At 39.3% G+C, this 24,195-nt stretch overlaps 2 protein-coding genes across 5 annotated transcripts in view; both read right to left on the bottom strand.

The window, feature by feature from the left end:
- The window catches only part of Map7d2 (MAP7 domain containing 2), a 186,321-nt gene extending 182,219 nt beyond the window's left edge, over window positions 1–4,102 (bottom strand). For all 3 annotated transcript variants that reach the window (XM_004625658.1, XM_004625659.1, XM_004625660.1), the window contains exon 1: window positions 3,976–4,102. In XM_004625658.1, the coding sequence (XP_004625715.1) occupies window positions 3,976–4,102 (127 nt within the window). The remainder of the gene's footprint in view (window positions 1–3,975) is intronic.
- An 8,589-nt stretch (window positions 4,103–12,691) lies between these two features.
- The window catches only part of Eif1ax (eukaryotic translation initiation factor 1A, X-linked), a 24,906-nt gene continuing 13,402 nt past the window's right edge, over window positions 12,692–24,195 (bottom strand). For both annotated transcript variants that reach the window (XM_023709015.1, XM_004625657.3), the window contains 3 exons: window positions 21,576–21,657; window positions 19,551–19,642; window positions 12,692–15,563 (listed from right to left, as the gene is read on the bottom strand). In XM_023709015.1, the coding sequence (XP_023564783.1) occupies window positions 15,558–15,563; window positions 19,551–19,642; window positions 21,576–21,657 (180 nt within the window). In that variant the 3' untranslated portion in view covers window positions 12,692–15,557. The remainder of the gene's footprint in view (window positions 15,564–19,550; window positions 19,643–21,575; window positions 21,658–24,195) is intronic.

Raw genomic sequence — 24,195 nt, 5'->3', positions numbered from 1 at the left:
GAAAAAAAAAGAAAAAGAAAAAAGAAAAGAAAAGAAAAGAAAAGAAAAAAAAAAAAGAGTCAGTGTAGGCTGGGGATATAGCTCTCTAGTGTAGTGCCTGCCTGGCAAGAATGAGATCTAGAGTTTGATTCCTAGTACCAAAAAAAGTCAACGTAGATTTAATGAAAATAATTTGTACCTCCCTTCCTCAAATTTCCATCATAAAATAGTCTGGATTTTTAGATCTAGTGGACATTTTTTCAACTGCCAAGAGCAATAGGGCAAATGAGTTCAACTCAGTAAAATATTTACCTGCAGAATCCATCAGAAAGCTCAACAGACCTCAGGAAGCATGCTTTGTAGTTCCATTACCTCAAACTTCTCCACTGACATATTTCTTTAATCCAATTCATGAGTATTGGACACTCAACCAAGCATAACTGCTCCCAGTCTAATGCAACCAGCAAGTACTGGTTACAGACCTATCCTACACAAAAACTCTGAGGAAGTGTAGGATGACTACTCAGATACCTTCTGTAGCTGATGGCACTGTGGCAGGCACCGAAAACTTTGACCCAGGCTTTTCCCTCAGGCTAACAATCTGATAAACATATGGGTAATAATGATTAATCAGCTCAAGTACTTCTTATGTGACAGGCACTGCTTTAGAGCTACTGACTGCTTTATTCTCAAAATCCTGCTCTATTGCCCAGTGTTGCTCTTCAGCCCATATGAAAGGTGAGAAAACTAAAACTCAGGTCAAATAACTTCCCAAAGTTACACAGAAGGAAGAACACTGCTGGTATTCACACCCATGCAGTCTGGATTTCAATCTATTCCTCTATTAGCACCCATACCTACAAGCAAAGACTCCTACATACCATGGTGCTCAATGAACAAATAACTAGGGGAATTAGAATATTAACATAAGTAACACAAGCAGAAAAAGTGTTTTACTGGAGGTACTACAGGCACAGACAGGAGGAAAGTACTGTACATTAATTCTGACTGAAAGGGTCCAGAGAAAGTGAATCTCTGAAGGGAAAAGGACAGGGCATTTCAGGCCTAGAGGAGCAAAGGACCTATGTGACAATGATGCAGTCTGACATGACAATTGAGATCTTGAGATCCTATCTTCTGGCTAATGGTATGTAAGCAGATAGAAACAATAGGTACTTACTTCTCATTTGTTATACTGTACACAACACAAGCACTAAAAAGAACAGTATATTTTATAATTTCTAACCTGGGGGTAAGTAAAAATAAAAGAAAAGCAACACCACTGGTGAATAATGGGAATGAACAGGGGAAATCAATATGGCCAGAGGAAACAACCAAAAATATTCCCTTGCTGATTCCTATAACATCTCTTAGGAAAACCACTCATCCACTTGTGTCCCCCAACTGTGCTAAATTGAGAGCACCTAAGTATCTCAGGCCTTTTGCAGCTCTTACAGTAGTCACCACAAGCTCAGGAATGGATTCCACACGGTATGACCTTGGCCAAAATTATCAGTATCTAGGATAGATCACAATAAAATCTCAAGAACCAACATTTTTCTTAGGATGACATTTTCTAAGACTTAGCCTCACTAATTCCAAAAGTACAAACCATCCTACCACCTGACACCTAAATTGAGCGTTTCAATTTACCATGTCGATCTTTAGTACTTTAAACTTTCACACATTTCTGGGGTAATGAAGCAGCAAGATCCCAAGTTTGAGCTCAGCCTGGATAACTTAGCAACTTAGTTAGATCCTCCCTTAAAATAACAAGTAGGGGCCGGGGAGATGGCTCAGTAGAACAAGTGCTTGCCTGGCAAGCGCAAGGGCCTGAGTTCAATCCCTGGTTCCACCACTAAATAAATAAATAGTAAAAAGGGCTGGGTATATAGCTCAATATGAAGGCCCTAGGTTCAATATCTAGTACTGCAAAACATTACTTTCACATAACAGGTCTTTCACTATTTCCAATTTTTCCTTTTTTTGAGGTACCAGGGCCTGCATATTGAGTTATATCCATAACTTTTTGTTTTTTAAACTTAAATTTTGAAACAGGGTCTTACTATGTTGCCTAGTATGAGCTCAGACTTGCAATCCCTTCTGCCTAAGCCTCCCAGAATGTTGGGATTACAGGTGTGTACAAACATGTCTCGTTTATTTCCAATTTCAAGTGAAGAAAAGAGCTTTATACTAATCTTAATTTCAGCAGCGTACATGAAATGATTCTACACTAGAATTTCCAAACACAATTTATCAAAGACTGTCTTAGCTGTTCACGGATGACACGACTGTAATTCCAGCTACCCAAAAGGATGAGGAAGGACTGTGAGTTGAGGCCAGCCTGGGCAACATAGTGAGACTCTCATTTCTCAAACAACAACGAAAAGAAATAAGTAAACCTCTACTTAAGTTCCTTCAGATAAATTAAAATCCCCAGATAAATTGAAGGTCCAACCATGGAGCACTATATGAACCTCTGATTAGTACAACAAACACTGAAATAAACTAGTATTTAAATTCTCAAACATACAAACTCCAATAACTTCCCCTTTTCAATGTTTTACTTTACAAGTGTCCCTTTGCCAGGGAAGACAAGGTCTGGCAGTTGGGTTCTGGGCTCTTCCCTAGTAGATGCAGCTTGAGTTTCTCAAGCAAAAAAGTGAAATACAGAAACACAGGTTTAAAAGGTTTTTAATATATATCATTCTGTGATATTTATTAGCTTTGCCTTTAGTAAAAATGATAAAATCACAAACTGAAAATGATTTAAGTCATCCCCTGATGCAACAGAAGGCCCAGTCAGAAACCATTGCCTCTTACTCCAATGAAAACCATGTTTATTTTTTGTTTGTTTGTTTGGCAGAACTGGGGATTGATCTCAGGCCCTTGCACTTGCCAGGCAAGCGCTTATTCTAGTGAACCATCTCCCCGCGCCGAAAACCATGTTTTAAATGACAAAAAGTTTCACCTTTTTTCCTTTTCTTGATATACCTTATGTAAAACACTCCTATCTTAACTATGTGATAATTCAACAAATCATACAAAGATTTGCTGTTTTTGTATGCTTGCTGGACTATAGTAAAAAAAAGTTAAAAAATAGCTCATATTTAAATAAATAAGTAAATGGTATTTCAAGTAAAAATAGCATGAAATCGGTTTCCAAGTTGCTTACACCCCCGCACTACCTGTAACCACTTGACAGAACATAAGCACCAGAAGACTCCATACCTGCTTATTAAATTCTGCTGAATGTCCTCACAAAACCCGGCTGCGGTGGCCAGTATGGGGCCAGCTCTCCTAGGCTCTCAGCAGCAGCAGCCTTATTTGCTGTGCTGTCACGTGAAGGGGCCTCGACCTGGCCAGATACCTGGCAGCCTATTATCCTAGACTTCAAAGAGCATATGGGTGGCAGGGGGTACACATAGCCCAGGCCGCTCCCTCGGTCCCTGCTCCATCCCTGTCATGATGTGGCCCACTGGTTTTGTTCTCCGCGGACAGGAAGAAGCGCAAAGCTGGGCCACACTTTCAGCGTGGGCTGCAGCTACCGCTGGTGCGTGTTTTCCAGGACGCAAAGAAGGCGGTTGAGCAGGCCAAGGAGAAAGCTAGGAGAACGCTTGGGTCACCTCAATGTCCCCCACACAGGCTCTTTCTCGAGCATTGGGACTAGCATCCCAGAACCCGTTTGGACACCAAACGTAAGCCCGGTTATCTCCATCCCAAACACACCTCCTACCCACCCACAGCCACCCTCTGAGGTAACCATTCCCCGGGTCTATACCAGAAGGGATCCTAGTCACCTGAAGAGAGAGGAGCGCAACCTGGAGGAATTCCGCACACAGATAAACTCAGGCCCGGCAAGGGGCTTTTACCATACTCTGCGCCCCCACCCCCATGGTTCTTAACTAACGCCTTTCGTGGCCCATCCCGCCCCGCTCCCTCCCCCCCTCTGGGGGGTCCTAAACTGGCTCCGCTCGGGAACTCCGAAGGCCCTACCTGAAGGACGGTGGTTGGGTGGCAATGTCCGCGCAGTGCCCGACTCAGTTGTCTTCCCGGGAAGCAGAATGCCCCTCGAAGTCCCCTCAGCCCGAGCGCCGGACCCGAAACTGCCGCGGCGCTCCATCAGAATACGCCGGCCGCACAGGCGCACTGCCCAGCCCGCCGCGCCACACCAGTTTCGCGCACGCCCGCACGCGCACGCGTTCTAACAGCACGCGCGCACCTCTCCCTCTGGCGGGCTACGCCGCACGAGACCCTCGCGCACCCGCATGCGCATCAGCGTTCATAAAAATAATGCGCGTGTGCGCATGCGCAGTGTGCACGTGCTATGGGCCCAACGGTTCTCACGCCTCACGCAGCGTGCACGTGCAATACGCTCAACAGTCCTCCCACAAGGCACCCGCGGGTCCTTGCGGCTCACGGTATGTAGGATGTACAAACGAAATCTGAACGCACGTGTGTAGTTTGAACCGTGCTTACTCTGCAGCATGCGCATGCATCGTGCGTACCGAAAACATGTATAAATGTAGGTTGCAGTAACAGCGTGCGCAAATATCCTCACCGTGTAAACAGTGCACACACACTGTACACACACATATTCATCCAGAATAAACACATACATATCTTGCACATCTGTATATGAAGTGCTGCCATTCTGATTACCGTTTCCTCAAGCAAGTGCCACACGTATGGGCACCATAGGACACGTCCTCCAAACACGAGTTCCAGTTTTTTTTTTTTTTTGGGGGGGGGGTGCCGCTCATGATGCCTTCAGGGCAGGTCTGGTTTGGCTTGCCGATCTGGGATGGAACCACAGCATCCGGATCCTGACTGCTTTGTTTCAGCAGGCACTTAAACAACTGAGCTAATGGGCACCCCCCCCGGGGGGTTCCAGTTCTTGAGGAGCAGGAAATGCTAAGTGAAAACCCCCACCAGCACGTGTGGCCCTCACCCACGGAGGCATGCCAGGGCAGACTTGTAGGCTGTGCGGGTCGCTATTCAAGGAAAAGCAGAGCGTGGACGCACATTTCAAAAATCTCCTGGAAGAACACTTCTCTGGGAAGGCGTTCACAAGAAATTGCTAAACTTGTTGTCTTGGAAGTACATCTCGGGAAGGCTAGAGGAACCTTTCCCTCCACACACACATCCTTTTACTCCTGCCACGAAATTTATTTTTTTCAGGAACATTGAAGGAGCTAGAGGTGTAGTTCAGCGGTGCTTTCCTAACTTGTGTGAGACCTTTTGTTTGATCTCCAGCACCACAGTAACAACCAATCATACCCGAAGAAGCCATTTTTTTGTAATGTATTTAGTACAGGGTCTACGGGGTTTCACTACACAGTTTGGACTCATAGTGATCCTCCTCTTTTCAGCCTCCCAGGCACTGGGATTACAGGTGCACCCCGGACCCCCGTCCCTACATAGGCCTGCAGGCGCTTGCTGAGCTCTCTGACTGGCCCCAAAAAAGCCATCTTTGTCTGGCCACCTGAGGTCTCCAGGTGTTTACCGTCTGTCAACTGATAACTCTAGGATGTAGGTTGGACTATTTATTTTGTTTTGACTACTGCGCAGAGCTCAGGGCCTTCACACTGACACAGTGAGGTATAGTGCTAGCCTTTTTTTTTTTTTTTTTTTTGGCAGAACCAGGGATTGAACTCAGGCCCTTGCACATAGCAGGGAAGTGGTTATTCCACTGAGCCATCTCCCCAGCCCATGCTAGCCAATTTTATTATTTGTTGTTATTGAGACAGGGTCTGCCTAAGCTTGTAGCCCAGGCTGGACTTGAAAAAAAAAATTGAGTCTCTTCATGCACTTTAGTCCAGCCCAAACTCACTATATAGCCCAGAGTGCCCTCAAATTCCCAGCAATCTTGCTCCACTTAGACCTGCTGGGCTTGAACTTTCAGTCCTGACCCAGCCTCCTAGAGTGCTCCTAGTCTGGAAGTTTTTATTCCCATCCTGGGAGAAGTAAGAAATACATGATTACGAAAGAATTTGAGTCCAGGTGTGGTGATACATGCCTGTAATCCTAGCTACTAGGAAGGCTGAGGCAGGAGGATCACAAATTTGAGTCCAGGCAGGGGAACTTAAGAATTTAGCAAGCTCTTCTCTCAAAATTTAAAAAATAAAAAGGGTTTGGGATGTACCTTATTGAGAAGACCCTGAGTTCAGTCCCCAGTACTGTAAAAAAATTACAATAATTAAAAAATAAAATTGGCCGAGAATGTAGCTCAGTGGGAGACTCCTGGGATTGACCCTTGCACACTCATGCCCACACCAAACAAATGAAGTTGAGTATTGGGTACAAATTTCTTTGCGGGATAATGGAAATGTTCTAGAATTAGGGTAATATTGCACAACTGTAGGTATGCTAAAACATTTGCATTAAACAAATGAATTTTATGGTGTGTAAATTATGTTTCAATTTAACATGAAAATGGAGGGAGCTGAAGCCCTCAGAAATTGGCATCTGGGACTCAGAAGATAGCTTGGATAATCCTGTTGTGGGACAAAAATATTTCCTTGATCTGTTCGTGACACACCAAAACGTGTGCCTGGAGCAGGATGCAAGTGTACTGAGCAAGCGAGAGGGAATTAAGAGACAAAAATGAGCAGAGAAGCAGGCAAGTCAGGGTCAGCATCTGGAGCTGTACAATCAAGTAAAGTTATTAAGAACACGGGGACTGCTAAAATTTTTCTTTCAAAATTTTATTATTTTTTTTTCAGAACCAGAGATTGAACTCAGACCCTTGTGCTTGCCAGGGAAGCACTTATTCCACTGAGCCATCTCCCCAGCCCCTATTAGTGTATGTTTGAGATGTAGAAATTACTATAATTTCCTGATCATTTTGAGCATTATTTCACTTCCTTTTCTCTGATCTTCTAATTTCTTTTTTGGTGGAACTGGGGATTGAACTCAGGCCCTTGCACTTGCAAGGAAAGCACTTATTCTACTGCGTTATCTCCCTAGCCCCATGATCTTCTTTCTCTTCCCCAAAGCCTACCTCCACTTCCTACCATTTCTTTACTCATTAATTTGCATTTTTGGATTTTCCATATAAGAGGAACCATGTGATATGTAACTGTAACTGATTTATTTCACTTAACACGATGGTCTCAAAATACAGCAATTTTCCTACAAATAATTTCTTTCTTCATGACTAAATAATATTCCAGTGAATATACATACCACATCTTTATCCTTTCTTCTGTTCATTGGCATCTAACGTACTTCCAGAGCTTTGTTATAGTGCACTGTGCTGTTACAAATATGGGTACACATAGATCACTGTAGTATGATGTCTTTTTTTTTTCTGCAGAACCGGGGATTGAACGCAGGCCCTTGCGCTTGCCAAGGAAGTGCTTATTCCACTGAGCCATCACCCCAGCCCGATGTCTTTAATTCTTTGGGGAATATACCAGAGAGGTATAGTTAGGTCAAATGGAGGTATAGTTAGGTCAGTTAGCCAAACAAGAGGAGGTGAAAAACCTCTATAACCAAAACTATAACTCTGAAGAGATTGCAGAGGGTAATTAGAAAATAAAGATATCAGGGGCCTGGGAGATAGCTCAGTAGAATAAGCGCTTGCCTGGCAAGCACAGGCTCCTGAGTTCAATCCCCAGTCCCGCAAAAAAAAAAAAAAAAAAGAAAAAGAAAAGAAAGATATCCCCTGTTCCTGGAATAGTAAAATTAATCATTAAAATGGACACATCAACTAAAGCAGTATTTAGATTTAATTCAATACCTATTAGAATATCAACATCCTTCTCAGAACTGGAAAAAGTCATAAAATTTATATGGGGCTGGCCAGATTATATAAATATAAATTTGTATTAGGCCAGCTCAGTGGACAAAAGCGCCTGCTTAGGCAAAGCAAAGCAGCCGGGGCTCAGTCCCCGTGTGCTGTGCCAGCCCTGCCTCTGGGCCTGCTGAGAAGGTAACTGAAACTGGGCATGGTGGCATGTGCCTGTAATCCCAGTGCTTGGGAGGCTGAGAGCAGGAGAATCACTAGGAGTCCGAGTTATGTAGTGAGACCTGTACACCCTGTACCAAATCCATAAAAAAAATTTTTATATGGAAGTAAAAGAAACAGAATAGTCAAAGCAATCCTGAACAAAAAGAGCAAAGTGGGAGGAATCACGTTTGGAATTCAAATTATATTATGAAGCTATAGTAACAAAAATAGCATGATGACAAATAGCTCAGCAGGATTAAAGCGCTTGCTTAGGCAGATGCAGGGGCTGGGAGTTCGATGCCTGGGCCTGCTGGCCCCGCCCCTGGGGCACCCTGAGACAGTAATTGAGACTGGATGTGGTGGCCCATGCCTGTAATCCCAGCACTTGGGAGGCTGAAAACAGGAGGATCACTACGAGTCTGATCTACATAGTGATATCCTATAACCCTGTCCTACATACAAAAAACAAAAAATAGCATGATAGTGCCACTAAAATAGAGAAATGGAATAGAAAACACAGAAATAACCTGAAAAGGGGCCAAAAAAAATACACTGAGAAAGCCTAAGAAACAAGTACTTCAAATTGAAAAGCTTCTGAACAGCAAAAGAAACAAAATCAAAAGGGTAAAGAAACAACATAGGGAATGCTGTGAGGGATTCAAATTCACTTTTCTTTGTAGCTTTCTCAGTACTATCTTTGTCTTTCCCTCAATGGTTTATAAAGCTGCTTATCATATATTAAATTCATATATACAAAGACTTGCTTCTGACCTGATCTTTTTTTTTTGGCGGAACCGGGGATTGAACTCAGGCCCTTGTGCTTGCCAGGCCAGCGCTTATTCCACTGAGCCATCTCCTGGCCCCCTCTGACCTGATTTTGCTAGTTTCTGCATTTTGTACTGATTTACGGTGACTTACTGTCTGCAGTTCATGCTTCTCATTTTCTGTATGTATGGTGCTAATGACTGACCTTAGGGCCGTGTGCATGCTAAGGACACGTTCTATAAGTGAGCTACATTTTCAGGCCTGAGTACTTTTAAAAATTGGGCTGAGACATTAGTTATGCCTGTATTAATCTATTTTACAGTGTTTTCTAGTTCTCCCATCCTCAAATCCTAACATTAATTGGAATTAAACTCAAAGATTAATTTGAGATTTCATTTTTAATAACACTGCCAGACCATCCAGGAATACAACATATTTTGTTCTAAATGAAGTTTCTTGGCTTTCCCCCATTAATTTCCTAAAAATCTTTACTCACAAGGTGAATACCTTACAATCTACTTGTTTTGTGCTATAATGGCAGAATGAAGCAGTTGTTAGAGACCACATGATCTGCAAAACCTAAGACAGTTACTATTTGGTCCTTTACAGGAAGTCTTTAATTCATAATTTATACTTAAGAATCGATAATTTTAAAAAATAGTGGTGGTAATTTTAGTTCCTGGATCCTAATTTTCCTTCGAAGTGCAACTGGATCACTGGCAAAAAATGTCAAACTTTGCTTTAAGTGATGAGCCCATTTGTGAGCTAGTTCTATCATTAATGGTTATGCACGTTTTCCACAACTTTGTAAGTGCTTATGGTTGGTATTAGTACATATTGGCTATACAGGTTGATGGTTTTCCTTTTAGCATTCTTCCGTGTACATAACATACTTGGATCATTTCGACCTCATCAATCTCTTGGCCCCACCCACCCACTAGTTCCATATTTCGGGCAGGGCTTTCAATGAATGACTATATATAAATCTAAAACTGCATGTATTAATAATAAACCCAATGCTATACATACTTCTAATGAAAAGTGAGAATAACTCAAATTTGTGATGGCATTCAAATTTTTGCCAATCTCTTTGGCTTAGCAGAAGATAGTCACGTATCTACTTTTGTATTTGATGTGTTGCAATAGGTGTTCTGGTCAAAGCATATGAAATACTATGGCTCAAGGACAGGATTCAGAGCTCTAGAATCCCCAAGCATGTGAGGGGCTCCAATGGGAACGGTAGTTCTGTGTCCCTTCCCCATTTCTCTCTTGATCTAGCCATTCATCAGTATCTTTCACCATATTTTTTTGCACTGGTAACAAAGAGTAAATGTATCCCCCTGAGTTCTGTGAGTCACCCTAAAAATTAATCAATCTCAAGAAGGGGTTGTGAAAACCTTGATGCTGTAGGTCAGAAACACAGGTAAACAACTTGGAGCTGGCGATCAGCATCTGAGGTTGTGTTATGAGTTATAGCCTTGGAGACTGAGCTATCTCCAGTTAGTATCAGAACTAAATGGTATAGGACAATCAGTGTCAGCCTTCTGTAGAAGTGACTGCTTGCTTAGGACGTGAGGAAGAAATCCAATTATTTAATCACAGAAATCCATGTTGATCGACAGCATAGAAAAACTGAATTTAGCTTTTTCCTCAATATTCTCACAGACATTTATTAAACTCAAAAAATTCCAAGGCTGGGGATGTAGCTAGTAGCAGAAATTGCCTACCACATACAAGGCCTTGGTTCAAAAGATGTTTAAAATCATAAATATGAGCCAGGTGTGCTGGTGCATGTATGGAATTCTAGTAATCAGGAGGCTGAAGCAGGAGGATCATTGTGATTTTGAGGCCAGCCTAGGATACATACTGAATTTAAGGCCAGCCTTAACAACACAGTGAGACCCTGTCTCAAAACACACACAAATCATAAATAGATAATATTTGTAATCCACAAAATCCAACTAATTCTAAATTTTCATCATGCATAGTTTAAGTGATTTCTTAAGAAGTCACTTTAAAAGCCGGATGTTCAAAAAAAATTCAACAGTCAAATACATTTTGGCAAATCTTTTTACACAAATTTTTCGTTTGGTTTTTTAGCCACTTTAGCAATATAACATCATATATTCTAACTGGAAATAGAATAAACTGTATTAAAAATGTAATCCTATTGCTTAGTAGTAATGATTATCACTTCTTAGCAGTAAGAAGCATTATTCTTAGGTGTAAAATATTTTATTTTCTGACAATAATTAGCAATGTGACCTGATCTACCTAGTTTTTGATCTACCCTTAATCAAGTTGTAAACTAAACAAGACATGATGGGAACACTAAAGACTAGCTTTTTATTTATTTAGGTAACAGGAATTGAACTCAGGGCCTTGTGCGTGCCAGGTAACCGCTGTGCTACTGAGCTACAGCCCAGCCCAAGATTAACCTTTTATTTTTTATTATTTTTATTTTTGTATTTGGGGGAAGGGTCTACAGGGTGTTCAGGGTATCACTACTAGATCGGACTCAATGATCCGCCTGTTTACCGCCTCCCAAGAGCTGAGATTTCAGGCATGTGCCACCACACCCGGTCTCAAGATTAGCCTTTTAAAAGTGGGCAAGTTGGCCAGAAATGTATTCACTTCACTTATAGGTCTTTGCATAGTACAAAAGCAGCTCTGTTCAATGTGACTTTGGCAATCTGAGATCATTCTGGACAACTGAGTTACTTTTAGAGCATGTGTTCAGCACAGGTTTGCAACAAATTTGCTTGCTGATAGATGTAACCCCATATTTGGAATGTGATTGAATCAATTCATCCAGTTCAGAGAGTCAAAAACAAACATAAAAAATGGAAAACATCTCTTAATATTTTTTTAAAGATTCAAAGTTTCAGGAAATTACCATGAAAGTTGAGTTAAAATGTTATAAACAGTTTGAAAAGAATCAACTGTATACATTGTTCAAAGCTGATTTATATTTTATTTTCTAATTGCAGTAGTTTGCATGATTTCTTTACAGTATTACACATGGTGAGAAAAGAAACCTCTAAACCAGTCACTAATTAGTCATCATGAACCTGTAGTAAAATGGTTCATTAAAACTTAAAAATGAAATATTTCCATAGCCATCAATACTAGTAACTATAAACTTTCTATAAAGAAATATAGCAGTTGGTATTCTATAAAATATCTTCAAGCAACTTTGAGACTTCTTAGTCTTACACTAAAATTTTAAATAAGGTTGGGAGCAATTATTTGTGTCCACATGAATATACAAATATATATTCTACATGTTCCTTCTATTATAGGAAAACTACAAGCAAAAGATATGGTAAATAGAGAATACAGAAGACATGCACTTTACACAGTCCTCGACGTCGAAGTGGAAAAGAGGAAGACACTGTTCTGTGCATCACATATACAAACATTTACATTATGAATCCAACAATACTGTGAGGCAGGTACCCTTCTGATCATCCACATCTTATAGGTTCAGAGCCTGAATCTGAGACAAGCTAGAGAGAGCACTTGTGGTTACCCACAGGAGAGGGCAAAATGGGGTTGTGGTACAGGACACTGGACCCCAAGGGTCTCTGCCTTTCCCTTTCTAGCACACTGTCTTACTGGGGGTGGGGAGGAAAGTCCAATCCACTCTCCAAATCACTCAGTTCATTTTTTACCTGAGAGTCTAGTACTTTTTCCACACCTGTACTAAGACTTAATTTAGAAGCTCTTCTTTCCTGAGTAGGAAAGAAAAAAAAGCAAGGATAAAAAGCACAGTGGTTTCACTGAGATGCTAAGACAGGAATACAAGTTTGAACCTAGCTCTGGCAACTTAGCAAGACTTCATCTCAAAACTGAAATGAAAAGGGAGGACTGGATTAAGCTAAACCAAAGACACAAAGTAGTCTGAGATTTGTGGATATTCCCAACGATGTGCTGAGCAGTATAAACATCTGGGTTGGGTGTGGTTTTTGTTTTTTGGTTTTTTTTTTGTCCTTTTGAGACAGGGTCTCCCTATGTAGTTCAGGCTGACCTTGAGCTCACTTTGTAACCCTGGCTTGTCTTGACCTTACAAAGATCCTCCTACCTCAACCTCCAGAGTGCTGGGATTAGAGACATGTGCCACCACATCCCGCCAGATATCTTAAACCAAAACAAATCCATTTAATTGTTTGTGTCAGGTAACACAAAGAGCCTCATTTTTGTTCTTATGCTTTTATCTGTCAGGACACAGTCAATACTGGATGTTGTTAAATCTATAAACAAAGAAAAATCAAGTAAAAATCTACCTAAGTATTTTAGTCAAAACATGCTTTTATCTATTTGATTACTCAAGAGTTTCTCTGAAGTCAACACTGACAGCAGTTTATACCTACTAACGATGTTATTCAACATCATAGTGTAATATTTATGTAAGAAATGAGATTAAGTTAAATTACAAGTCACACAGTTTTTAAGCAGCTATTTATAGCCATGATTCCAGATATGATGAGAAAACCAATGGCTATTTTTCATTAAAATATAAAAATTTTCATCATGCATAGTTTATAGACTTCTTAAGAAGTCACTTTAAAAGCTGGATGTTCAAGAAAGATTCAACAGTCAAGTAAATTTTGGCAAATCTTTTTACACAAATTCCTCATTTGGTTTTTTAGCTACTTTAGTAACGTAACATCATATATTTTAACTGGAAATAGAATAAACTGTATTAAAAATGTAATCCTATCAGTTAGTAGTACTGATTATAACTTCTTAGCAGTAAGAAGCATTATTCTTAGGTGTAAAATATTTTATTTTCTGAGTATTGCTTATAGCACTTTATTATGGGAGCCCCCCCAAAAAAACAACAAAAACATCAAACAAAACAAAAAAGGTTTTCTTGTAGACCACTTCCATTCCTTATTTGAAACATAATCAAATCAGGGAAGCTATACAAATTTTACATCAAATACATTTCAAAGAATTTCTCAAATTAGCACTATGTATGAGCTACAACTGTGCCTCAACTATTTTAATTATGATTCTATATTTTCCAGGATGTAAACAGCACTAGATTGGGCTGTTATTACCAACACATGAAAATATCTACCACCAGCAGGTACATGAATTGGGGTCATAGTAAGTTGTTTTTTTTTTTTTTCATAGTAAGTTTTTAAAAACTCTTAAACTGTATTTGCTAGAGGAGATAAGCAGAAAACCTGATTTTTTGAGTTGCATTATCCCTAACAAAACTGTAGCACATATGTAGAGTTTAAACATTCTTTGTAAAATCACATGTAAGGATCTATATACACTGTAAATTTAGCAAAACATTTTTAGGCATACAAGCATAAATATCCCAAGCTTAGGTTACTGAGGAAGACAATTGCCAAGTTGTTCAAGGATGGTTTCTTCTGAGTTATTAAAAACCAGCCCTTGGTCTTAGCTGCATTCCACCTAGGTAAATGCACAGAAATTCCATAGAATAAGAAACAGGAATCACAAACATACACTGTCATAATGTTTATAGTACCTCATATTTTGAATTCAGTTTGCGTACTTAGGAAAGAAAATTAGCTGCAGTGGGATTTTAAATGAGCTTGTTTATTTGCTGTGTATTACTTTTCATCACTGAAAAGTTCTCTGGAGAGCAACATAGTGAAAGTTCCACCAGCGACGTGATGGATGGATGTGCTTTAAGATGACAATGACAGGGATGTAGCTAGTGAGGTGGGGCTAGCCCAGCCCTGACTTCCTTTTATTAGAAAACCTGAGAAATACAATAAAGGTAAACCTAAATTCCCAACAAAAACACCAATCAAATTTGCCCACATATTGTAATCTTATTGTATTATAGTGAGGATATAATCTACTCTGCAGCACAAATATTTTACTGCATTTCTCATCTCATGGTAGCTCTCTCTTCCATCAGAAATTATTGATCTTTTTTTTTCTCCCAGTATTGTACTGAAGATCAAACCTAGGGACTTTTCACTGAGCTATACCCCAGCACTTAAATGCTTATAAAGCATTCACAATTCCAACTCCATGCATGACTTCTGAAAGTTAATATTTTTAAACAAATCTTTTTTGTTCTGTAAAATAGCCTACATATATGATCAAAAAAAACCTCTTATTTGGGAAATTTTTTTAGCACAGTAATTAAAAAACAAAACAAAGCACCTCAACGGTCACATCACTATTTCCACTGTTAAGTGGGTGCCACCTAGTGTTTAATTTGTATAACTAACCTTACAAATTCAAAATTGGTATTAAAACCCAGGTTCTAAAAACATTTGGGAAATGCTTCCCCCAGCCCATGCATATGATGGCAAAACAAAATCATGAGAACAATGTAATGATATCAAAATTAGCGTAAAAATAGCCATGTTACTAAGGAGGGAAAACAAATCTTTTTAAAATCAAATGCAGATATAGGCCTCCTATAAATCTTATCAAAATCTTGAGGGAACATTTACATAATGAGAATATAGAGAAAGATTCTACATATTCAGTAGGCTAGTCAAAAGTTAGGGGTTAATCATAATCTATAATGAATACAAGGCAAGTGGTTTATTCAAAATGTCCATTTACTTACTGGAAGTGGTCAAAGCAGGAAAGGCAGTAATGAATTAACTTGAAATACAAAGGGTTTTCTATCCATAAGCTCCATTATATCAATAGAATAAAATGGGATTAACATGTCAGTTAAGGTAATTTATTATTAACAGATTTTACAGAAACAAATACCTTAGAACCAAATCGAACTGCCTTAATAAATTACAATCATGCTAATGAAAACTTCTTCTTGGAGGGTTATGGCCAAAATCCAAATTGTAGGACAATCTTCTGAAAAAGTGGAATGTAAAACGTTGGGTTCAATTTAGATCTGAAAGGGAACAGAACATCAAGTTAAAAGAAAAGAGTATTTCCAATGTACTACATATAAATGGAACTTTCACTGCATTAGGCTATCTGGGAAACAGGTATTTCTCAATTCTGGGATGCTGGCAGTGTTCTTTATGTCCTGTATAATGCTGCATGTTATAAAGCATTTGTTTTTTGCAGTAGTGGGTATGGAACACAGGGTCTCGCACATGCTAAGCAAGCACCCTACCACTGATGAGCTTCACCCCAGCCCTTTTAAATTTTTAAGTAGAAAGTTTCACTTAGATGCCCAGGCTGGCCTCAAAATTGCTATCCTCCTGAAGTGTGTGTTAATAGAGATTAAATTCTGTTATTACAGGCATGTGTCACCATAGCTGGTGGGAATACGCTGAATGAAGTTTAGTATTTCTTTCTTTGGTTGCTAGTGATTGGAAATTTTAGTTTAAGAACCTGACAAGTATGTCCTAAAATCACTTCTAGTTAATATAGAAGTATACAGGTAGGACACCTACAAACCATCTGGAGAATGGCTCCAGGAAAATGGGTTCTCAGCGCCACAGCACTTTCCTCTGCGGCAGGTCCTCCGCCATGCTGCTTCTGCCTTGTACAAAAACCCTTAAAAACATGAGCCCAAATAAACCTTTCCTCCTTAATTTGTTGGTGTTAGGCACTGAGTCCCAGTAATGAGAAAGAGGCTAATATACTACTAGCAACAGCTTAGTCACAAGAATTTTCTTGGCTCAAGATCTCCAAAGTGAAATACATTAGAAATTATGTGCTCTTTTCTATCTTTTTTAAAGTGCTGAAGACTGAACCCAGGGACCTATGCATGCTAAGCACATGTTCTACAAATAAAATAAACCCCTAGCCCTTTTAAAATGAGTATGTTTAGTCAGGCATGGTGGCTCACGCCTGTAACTTCAGCACTCAGGAGGCTGAGGTGGGAGGACCACTGCAAGTTCAAGACCAGCCTGGGCTATAAACTGAGCTCAAAGTCAGCCTGGACTGCAGAGTGAGACCCTGTCTCAAAAAGACAAAAACAAAAAGAACAACAACAAAAAACACCTAAGAGTATCTTTGTAAAAATGGTACTATGCTTAAAAGGTCACAGGTACATATGCATTGGGGCTTGGTACTCAGATTCTCCATGCTTTGGAGATGCATCAAAATCTAAGACTAAGGATAAATTTAGGGATGGCTAAGAGATAAATCTAGTGTTTGCAGGTTTCAGTTCCACAGATTCAACAACATACAGGAAATATTTGAAGAGATAATGTCTGTATTCTGTACATATTTTTTCCTGCCCTTATTTCTCAAAAAATACAGCCTATTTAGCATCTATAGGGTATTAGGTATTATTTAGAGGCAACTTAAAATATGTGGGCTTATATATGTGGCATGTGCAAGCACTGCAAGTTTGTTTTTCTCCTTCTTTCCTTCTATCCCTAGGCCCTTTTTAAATTTTAAAAATTTATTTCATTAAATATTACTATCTTGGTGATATTGGGAATTGAACTCAAGTTTTACACTGAAGTACAGCAGTACCTTGGCCTTACAATTTTGGGCAAGGTGGCTATATCTGCATGGAGAAGATGGCCTTGGTCATTTCACCCAATGTAGAGTTTGTGAATGAAGCAAAATTCTGTCAAATGCTTTTGTTTGTGAACAGAATGAATTTCTTTGCAAACAGAAGCATTCATGAACTGAGGTATTAATGTACAATGCTTAGTCTTTTTAAAATTCAGACAATGTCTCTCTAGTGATCCTCCTGCGTCATCTGCCAGATTGGTATGATCACAGGCATGCACCATCACGGGCAGCTTCAAATACTACAACATTTGCTTTCTAGCATTTTGTTCATGTTTTTTAATCACTAACCAGTCTAATTACTTAGAAACAGAACAACCAAAAACTTCATGTTTTTTCATTAATTTTTATAATAGGAAACATAAAAACAATTTTATCAAATTTATTCAATATAAGAATCAGGTGGTTGAAATGACACCTGCAGGACTAGTAAGACAAGAACACAAGATCTTCAGGGTGGAGAAAATCCTCAGTATGGTAGACATACATCATTTTACCCTTGCCCCAACTCATGGATATTACAGGACCAACAGTGAACCCCAGTGTCAGCCGTAGACTAGTGATGTGCTAATGCCTAGCGCTAAGCAGACTGACAAGTGAAGGCTGAATATTTTGATACCTAGACAATCCAAAGGAACATATTTTAAACCATTGTGAGAATTAAAAGACTACTTAAAATAGCTGAATAAGCTGAGTAAAGATGAAGTGAAAACACAGGATTAAAAATCAGATGTAACAAATTGAAGGCAAATAGCAGATGTTGTAACATTTGAAGTCTAATTATAGTAACAGGCTATGTTGATGTAAAAAATTATCATTATGCAACAAAAATATGACACAACTCTATATTGTCTAAGAAATATTCTTTAATGTAGATAAGTTGAAAGTGAAAAGATGGGAAAAGGTAGACTATGCAAAGTTAAGCACTACAGAAGAAACATACGTAGCTATGTTAGTAAATACATAGTGAACTCATTTGTTGCATTTATAGTACCAGCTTATCTTAGTTTGTTGAAAAGAAAGTTTTGTGTTATTATGTGTTTTTTCTTTGTAAAAATCTCTTTTGTCTGTTTTGTACTCTGAGTAACTACTTTGAAGATAATGACATATAGTGCAACATTGTTCTCTTACTTTATGGAATCTTGTCTTTTTAATAAATAAAAAATAGAGGAAGATTGCATAATGAAAAAAAAAGTACAACATTTACATAAGGGACCTGAGGTTCCATGTGTGTATGTGTGCCCTTGACTCAATACCCTGATGTAACTACAGAACCATGTGGTGTTTTTGCCTGAATCAGACCTAAGAAAGACTCGCCTTGGTATCTCTGGAAAGTTCTGGTAATACTATTGCACATTTATGATTAGGAACAACTGCACTAGAAATTTTGAAATTATATCATTGAATAAAACAAAAGAGTATTACTTTGGGGTTTTTACACATGGGTGCTTTCTGAACTATATTTTACATAGAGGGCTCAAACCAGATTTAACAAGTTCTAATGGCTTGAATTACCAGTGGTGTATGCATGACTGTCCCATTGGTTGGCTTGTACCACTGGTGGTACAAATGGATCTAATCACTTGAATCAGTGATACTAATAAAATAAAAAGCCATTTGATGGGACAGTCACTTATGTACTACAGGTGGTTCAAGTGTCCCAGCAGCAAGACATTTAAATTACAGCCTTACATGTGAACATGTATGAGTAACTGGGTACATCAGTTGCTAAATTTATATTGTATTTCAGTGAAGTTTGAATTTCACTGAAATACAATAACAGCAGAAGAACACTCTTGTGGGCACTACTACTTTAGTAGGAAAAACAATACATTTTCCTCGAAATAAACATAACCAAACCAGGAGCTTACCAACAGTGTATACTCAACAGATAAATCATTTTAACAAGGTTTTCAATGAATGTTCTAATTTCAGTGTTTCAATATTAAGTTCGTTCAAACAAGATTATTCTTAAACATACTAATGCCTCACTTGAGAAGCCATGTACTTTCGAATTATATTTCTCAGATGTCTCCTCCATTTCATTTTCTTTGCAGTGTTAGGAATCAAGCCCAGGGCCACTGCACATTCTACCACTGAGCTAGCTAGAGCCTCACCCCAAAATACCCTTAACTTATGATTGGAGGACCTGACATTCATATTGCCAAGCAAAACGCTGATTTGTTCTTAAGAAATAATGAAGGGGAATGTAAGAATTCTTAAAGTATAAAGAGATTGGCTGCTTTCTAAATACTGAGGAATTTAAATAACGGACAAGTCTCAAAATATATTTTTTCAAGTGTCCCACATTCCGAGAACTAAAAGAACTATGGAGAAGGAGCTAGTTTCTCTATGGATAACTTACAAACAGAAATCAGAAAACCAGGGTGCATCTACTCACATCATCAATGTCTTCATCATCATCTCCAATGTCATCAAACTGAATTTCATCATCATCTCCAGGACCAAATGTATCAGTTTCATTGATCTTAGCTGGAAACACAAGAAACATATAATCAAAAGGTTACTACAAGGAGTAATTGCCCACTATAAGAACTATAATACTTTGAGAACAAGTACTAAAGTATAAAAGGAAATTCACACAAGCCAACTTTGTAATTTAATCAGTTTTCATTTTAAGAAATACCTTCCAAACCCTGCATCTACCAAATCTACTACACACAGCAAATTATTATTCACCATTTCTTCAATGGGCAATGCTCTATTAAGATGAAGAGTTTAATTTTTTTGGCTGCTTACATAAGTATTTTTAATTTGCAGCCAAGGCTGGTAATAATTGCCAGTTCTAAAATTATGTTATCTTCTAGGCATGGTTCAAAGATAGTTCTAAACAGCTGGATGTAGTGACACATGCCTATAATCCCAGTACTTGGGAGGCTGAGGCAGGACTGCCAAGAGTTGAGGCCAACGTGGACTACACAGAGTTCACGCCAGCCTGAATAGCATAGTGAGACCCTGTCTCAAAAAAATAAAAAGTTCTGAACACATGCGACCCACTTTATTTCCTTGAGATAATAGCTGGTTTAGACACATCAGAAAGATGCAATAAAAAAGGAACTAGAATATGTTAGTCCTTTCCAGATATCAATAATTCATAAATCATAAATGCTAATAGCCTCAAAATAATTGACAAGGCTTACAAAATAATATATAATGCTTGGCAGCACATACACTAAAAAAATAGCTCATAATGTATTTTCTCTCATGAAATGATGACAGATTTAAGTTGTCTATATTAAGAATGCATTTAAGGGCTGGCCAGATAGCTCAGCAGATTAAAGTGCCTGCTTAGGCAGATGCAGGGGTGCGCTGAGATGGCGATTGAGACCAGGCTTGGTGGCATGAGCCTGAAATCCCAGTGCTCGGGAGGCTGAAAAGCAAGGATCCCTACAAGTGCAATCTGTGGAGCAAGACCTGTACTTAATACATTAAAAAAAAAGAATGCACTGTTTTTGTATTTACAAGGGGAAAACAAAGAATATTAGTTTTAAAAACTGTGGGTCACTAAGATACAAGGATAAAATGGATTGAAAACTCAGTTTTCTTTTTTAAATGTATTTAGTACAGTGTCTACAGGGTCTCACTACACAGATGGACTTGTAGTGATCCTGTTTTCAGCCTCCTAAGCACTGGGATTACAGGCACGAACCACCACGCTCTGTCTCTGAAAACTCACTTTTAAGTTTTCTTTTTTGTGTGTGTAGGGTCTTAATAAGCAGCATGGACTCAGACTCGTAGTGATCCTCCTGATTTCTGCCTCCCTAGTGCTGGAATTACAGGCATGCACCACCACATACGGACTCCATCACCAGCTCAGTGGGCCTGGGGGCGGGGCTGGCGTGGCATGCAGTGCCAGGGATGGAACCCTGGCCCCTGCACTTACCTAAGCAAGTGCTTAGTGCACTGAGCTATATCACCAGCCCTTAAAAACTCACTTTTTAACACAAATAAATCCTGATTATTTTTTGAAAAGTTGCATTATAGTCCAGGCTCATCCCAAACTTTGAATTTTTCTGCCTCAACCTCTTGACAATGGGATTACAGGTATGTGCCACTGCATTCAGCAGGAATTATCTTTAAAAAATATTTCTGTGGTGCAGGGCATTGAATCCAGGGTCATATGCATGCCAGGCAAGCAGCCTACCACTGAGCCACACCCCTGGCCCTTCATGAAGGAATTTAAAAATATTAGTGTAATAAAAATAATTCCTTTGTCTGGTATCATGCAGAAACCCAGGACTTAGAAAGTATAACTCCTTACTTCAGGTGTATTTGTCAGAAACAGAACTGTAGTAATTTTTTTGGAATAGTATCTAGTATACTACAATAAATAAATCTCCACATTTCCATGAAAATCCCTTTTACCTAAGCACCATCTGACAAGTCAATTTAACTCAGTCATTACCATGCTCAGGAAGTTCGCCATATGCTTTTAGACTCCTCGCTTCATCTGCGTTGTATTTTAGAATCACATCAGCTTTGTTGTCCTTAAATACAAACAAGTAGGTTTTAGAACCGATTATACTAAAATATTTTGTTATTTCATAAATTACTTTCAGGTTGAAAAAAGCCCTCAATGCTTCATTATAAACCCTTCTCTCTTTCTTTAAATTTTATAGTTTTAGGCCAGATATGGTGGGAGTCCCAGGCCAGTGAGATTGAAGACCAGTCTGAACGATACTTGGAAACCCTGTCCTAACAAACCAAACTAACAATAACAAAAACTTTTAGTCTTCCATCCCTGAAAAAGGTCCTTGTGTTTAAGCCAGAAGAAGGTTACATGCACAATTTAATAATGACTAAATGTATCTACAGATCTTAAATATACAAACTCAAATGTTTTGGGGTATTTTCTATTACCCTTAGTATACAAAAGATCCCTGGCACCATCATTTGCAGGTTGATCAAAAAATGCAATTAAAAAATTGAGTCTTTGCTATCACTGAAGGAAATCTACATGCCTTTCCAGATAGCTGTACTTCTTAGGTTATGTATCTATCATAATCTTCAGGAGTTTCCACACTTCATGAAAATTAGGGGATATGAAGCCTACATATGTTTTTTAGGTATTGTCTAGAGCTGCTGAAGCTGGAAATGGGTCATATGAGTGAGAGCAGCAGGACAAGGTCACAGTTCCTAAAGCAGTCAAACTACCTCAGTCTTGAGAAAAGCATCCTGCCTGGAGAATTCCAGTCATTAGTTACTAGGCAACCATGTGTCTCCTGATACTAACTTTGCAAAGGTATAAATAAATGCCCCTATAGTTGTTCTTTAGGTCCACAGACCAGCACCTGACCTAAGTTATTATCTCTTGTCTCTTTTTTCTTTTTGAGATAGGGTCTTGCTATAGTTCAGGCTGGACTTGTGCTCACTTCTGTAGCCCAGGCTGGTCTTGAACTCACAGCGATCCTGTCTCAACGTCCTGAGTGCTGGGATTACAGACACGTGCCATCAAGCCTGGTTCTGTGGCCAGCATAGCACACCTGTGTTGGTGCACTGGGGTTCTGGGGCCGGTACAGCATGTGGGGTTGGGGATCCAACTTGGGACCCTGCGCTTGCCAGGAAGGTGATTAAGCCTCTGCGCTATCTCCCCAGCCCCTTATTTTCTAAATACTCTCACCATTTTGCTGTTTTCTTCTGGGGACCACCAAGAGACTTAATGAGTCCCCACAGGTATTTCTGATGTAAATGTCTCACTGAGAAATACTACTTTAACCTTAGTATTTCTTTTTTCTTTTTTTTTGCGGAACCGGGGATTGAACTCAGGCCCTTGCGCTTGCCAGGGAAGCACTTATTCCACTGAGCCATCTCCCGGCCCTCACTGAGAAATACTACTTTAAAATGTTTACTTTTCCATTGGAAAAGAACTTCAGCTAGGGATGAAAAATGAATGAAGGGCAATGTCATTCAAACTAGAACTTTTTAAATCATCAAGGATATAGAAGTCCAGGGAGATCTTGGTAAGATGCTTAATTTGATTAAAGAAGCTTAGGATGGGAGGGGGTCCAAGAATCTTCAGTTCTACTAAGTTCCCAAGACAGTGACGTTACAGACCACCCTTTAAATAGCAGGGTTACAGAAGGAAGATCATGTAAGATTACATAGAATTTTATCCTTTCAGAACTTTGGTGCTAATAGGGAATTATTCTTCCTACTTCTGAAATAAGTATTAAAATGGTTTATAAATTTAAAGTAGGCTAGGGGCTGGGTAGATGGCTCAGTAGAATAAGTGCTTGCCTGGCAAGTACAAGGGCCTGAGTTCAATTCAATCCCCGGTTCCACCAAAAAAAAAAAATTTAAAGCAGGCTTTCTGAACAAAGGTGCTAATTTTGTGCATTGCATGATATTCAATATCACCCGTGGTCTCTACTGAACGCCAGCAACACTGCTTCCTCCCCATTATGACAGCTGGAAGTCTCCAGACATTGGCAATGTGCCCTAGAAGGCATACATGCCCATAACTGAGAACCCAGATTTAAAGTGTACATTTCTTTCTTTTATTTTCTCCTTCTTGTCCTTTTTAGTATTTGGGATTGAACTCTGTACTGAGCTACATTCCCAGACCATTTCTTATTTTACTTTGAGACAGGGTCCGATTAAATTGCCCAGGCTAGGATTAAATTTGCAACCCTCCTGCCTCAGCCTCCCAGAGTGCTAGGATTACAATTGAGGGCCACTGAGATGAATTTTTTTTTATTCTGGAATGTAAGTTAATATTAAGAGTGCAATCAAGGGGCTAGGGAGAGGGCTCAGTAGAATAAGCGCTTGCGGCAAGCACAAAGGCCCGAATTCGATATCCAGTTCCGCCAAAAAAAAAAAAAGAGTGCAATCAAGGCTATAAATATACAGATACCAAATAAGGATGAGTTCCAATAGGTGGACATCAACAGATCGCAGATCTATGTGAATATAGAGTCATGGCTGTGGTTAGAAATAATTAAAGAGGGCCGGGGAGATGGCTCAGTAGGATAAGCGCTTGACGGGCAAACGCCAGGATCTGAGTTCAATCCCCGGTTCCACAAAAA

The sequence above is a fragment of the Octodon degus genome, unplaced genomic scaffold (assembly GCF_000260255.1).
Source record: "Octodon degus isolate 3935 unplaced genomic scaffold, OctDeg1.0 scaffold00010, whole genome shotgun sequence".
Taxonomy (NCBI): Eukaryota; Metazoa; Chordata; class Mammalia; order Rodentia; family Octodontidae; genus Octodon; species Octodon degus.
The sequence above is the reverse complement of the archived record's forward strand: the minus strand, read 5'-3'. Positions and strand labels throughout refer to the sequence as shown.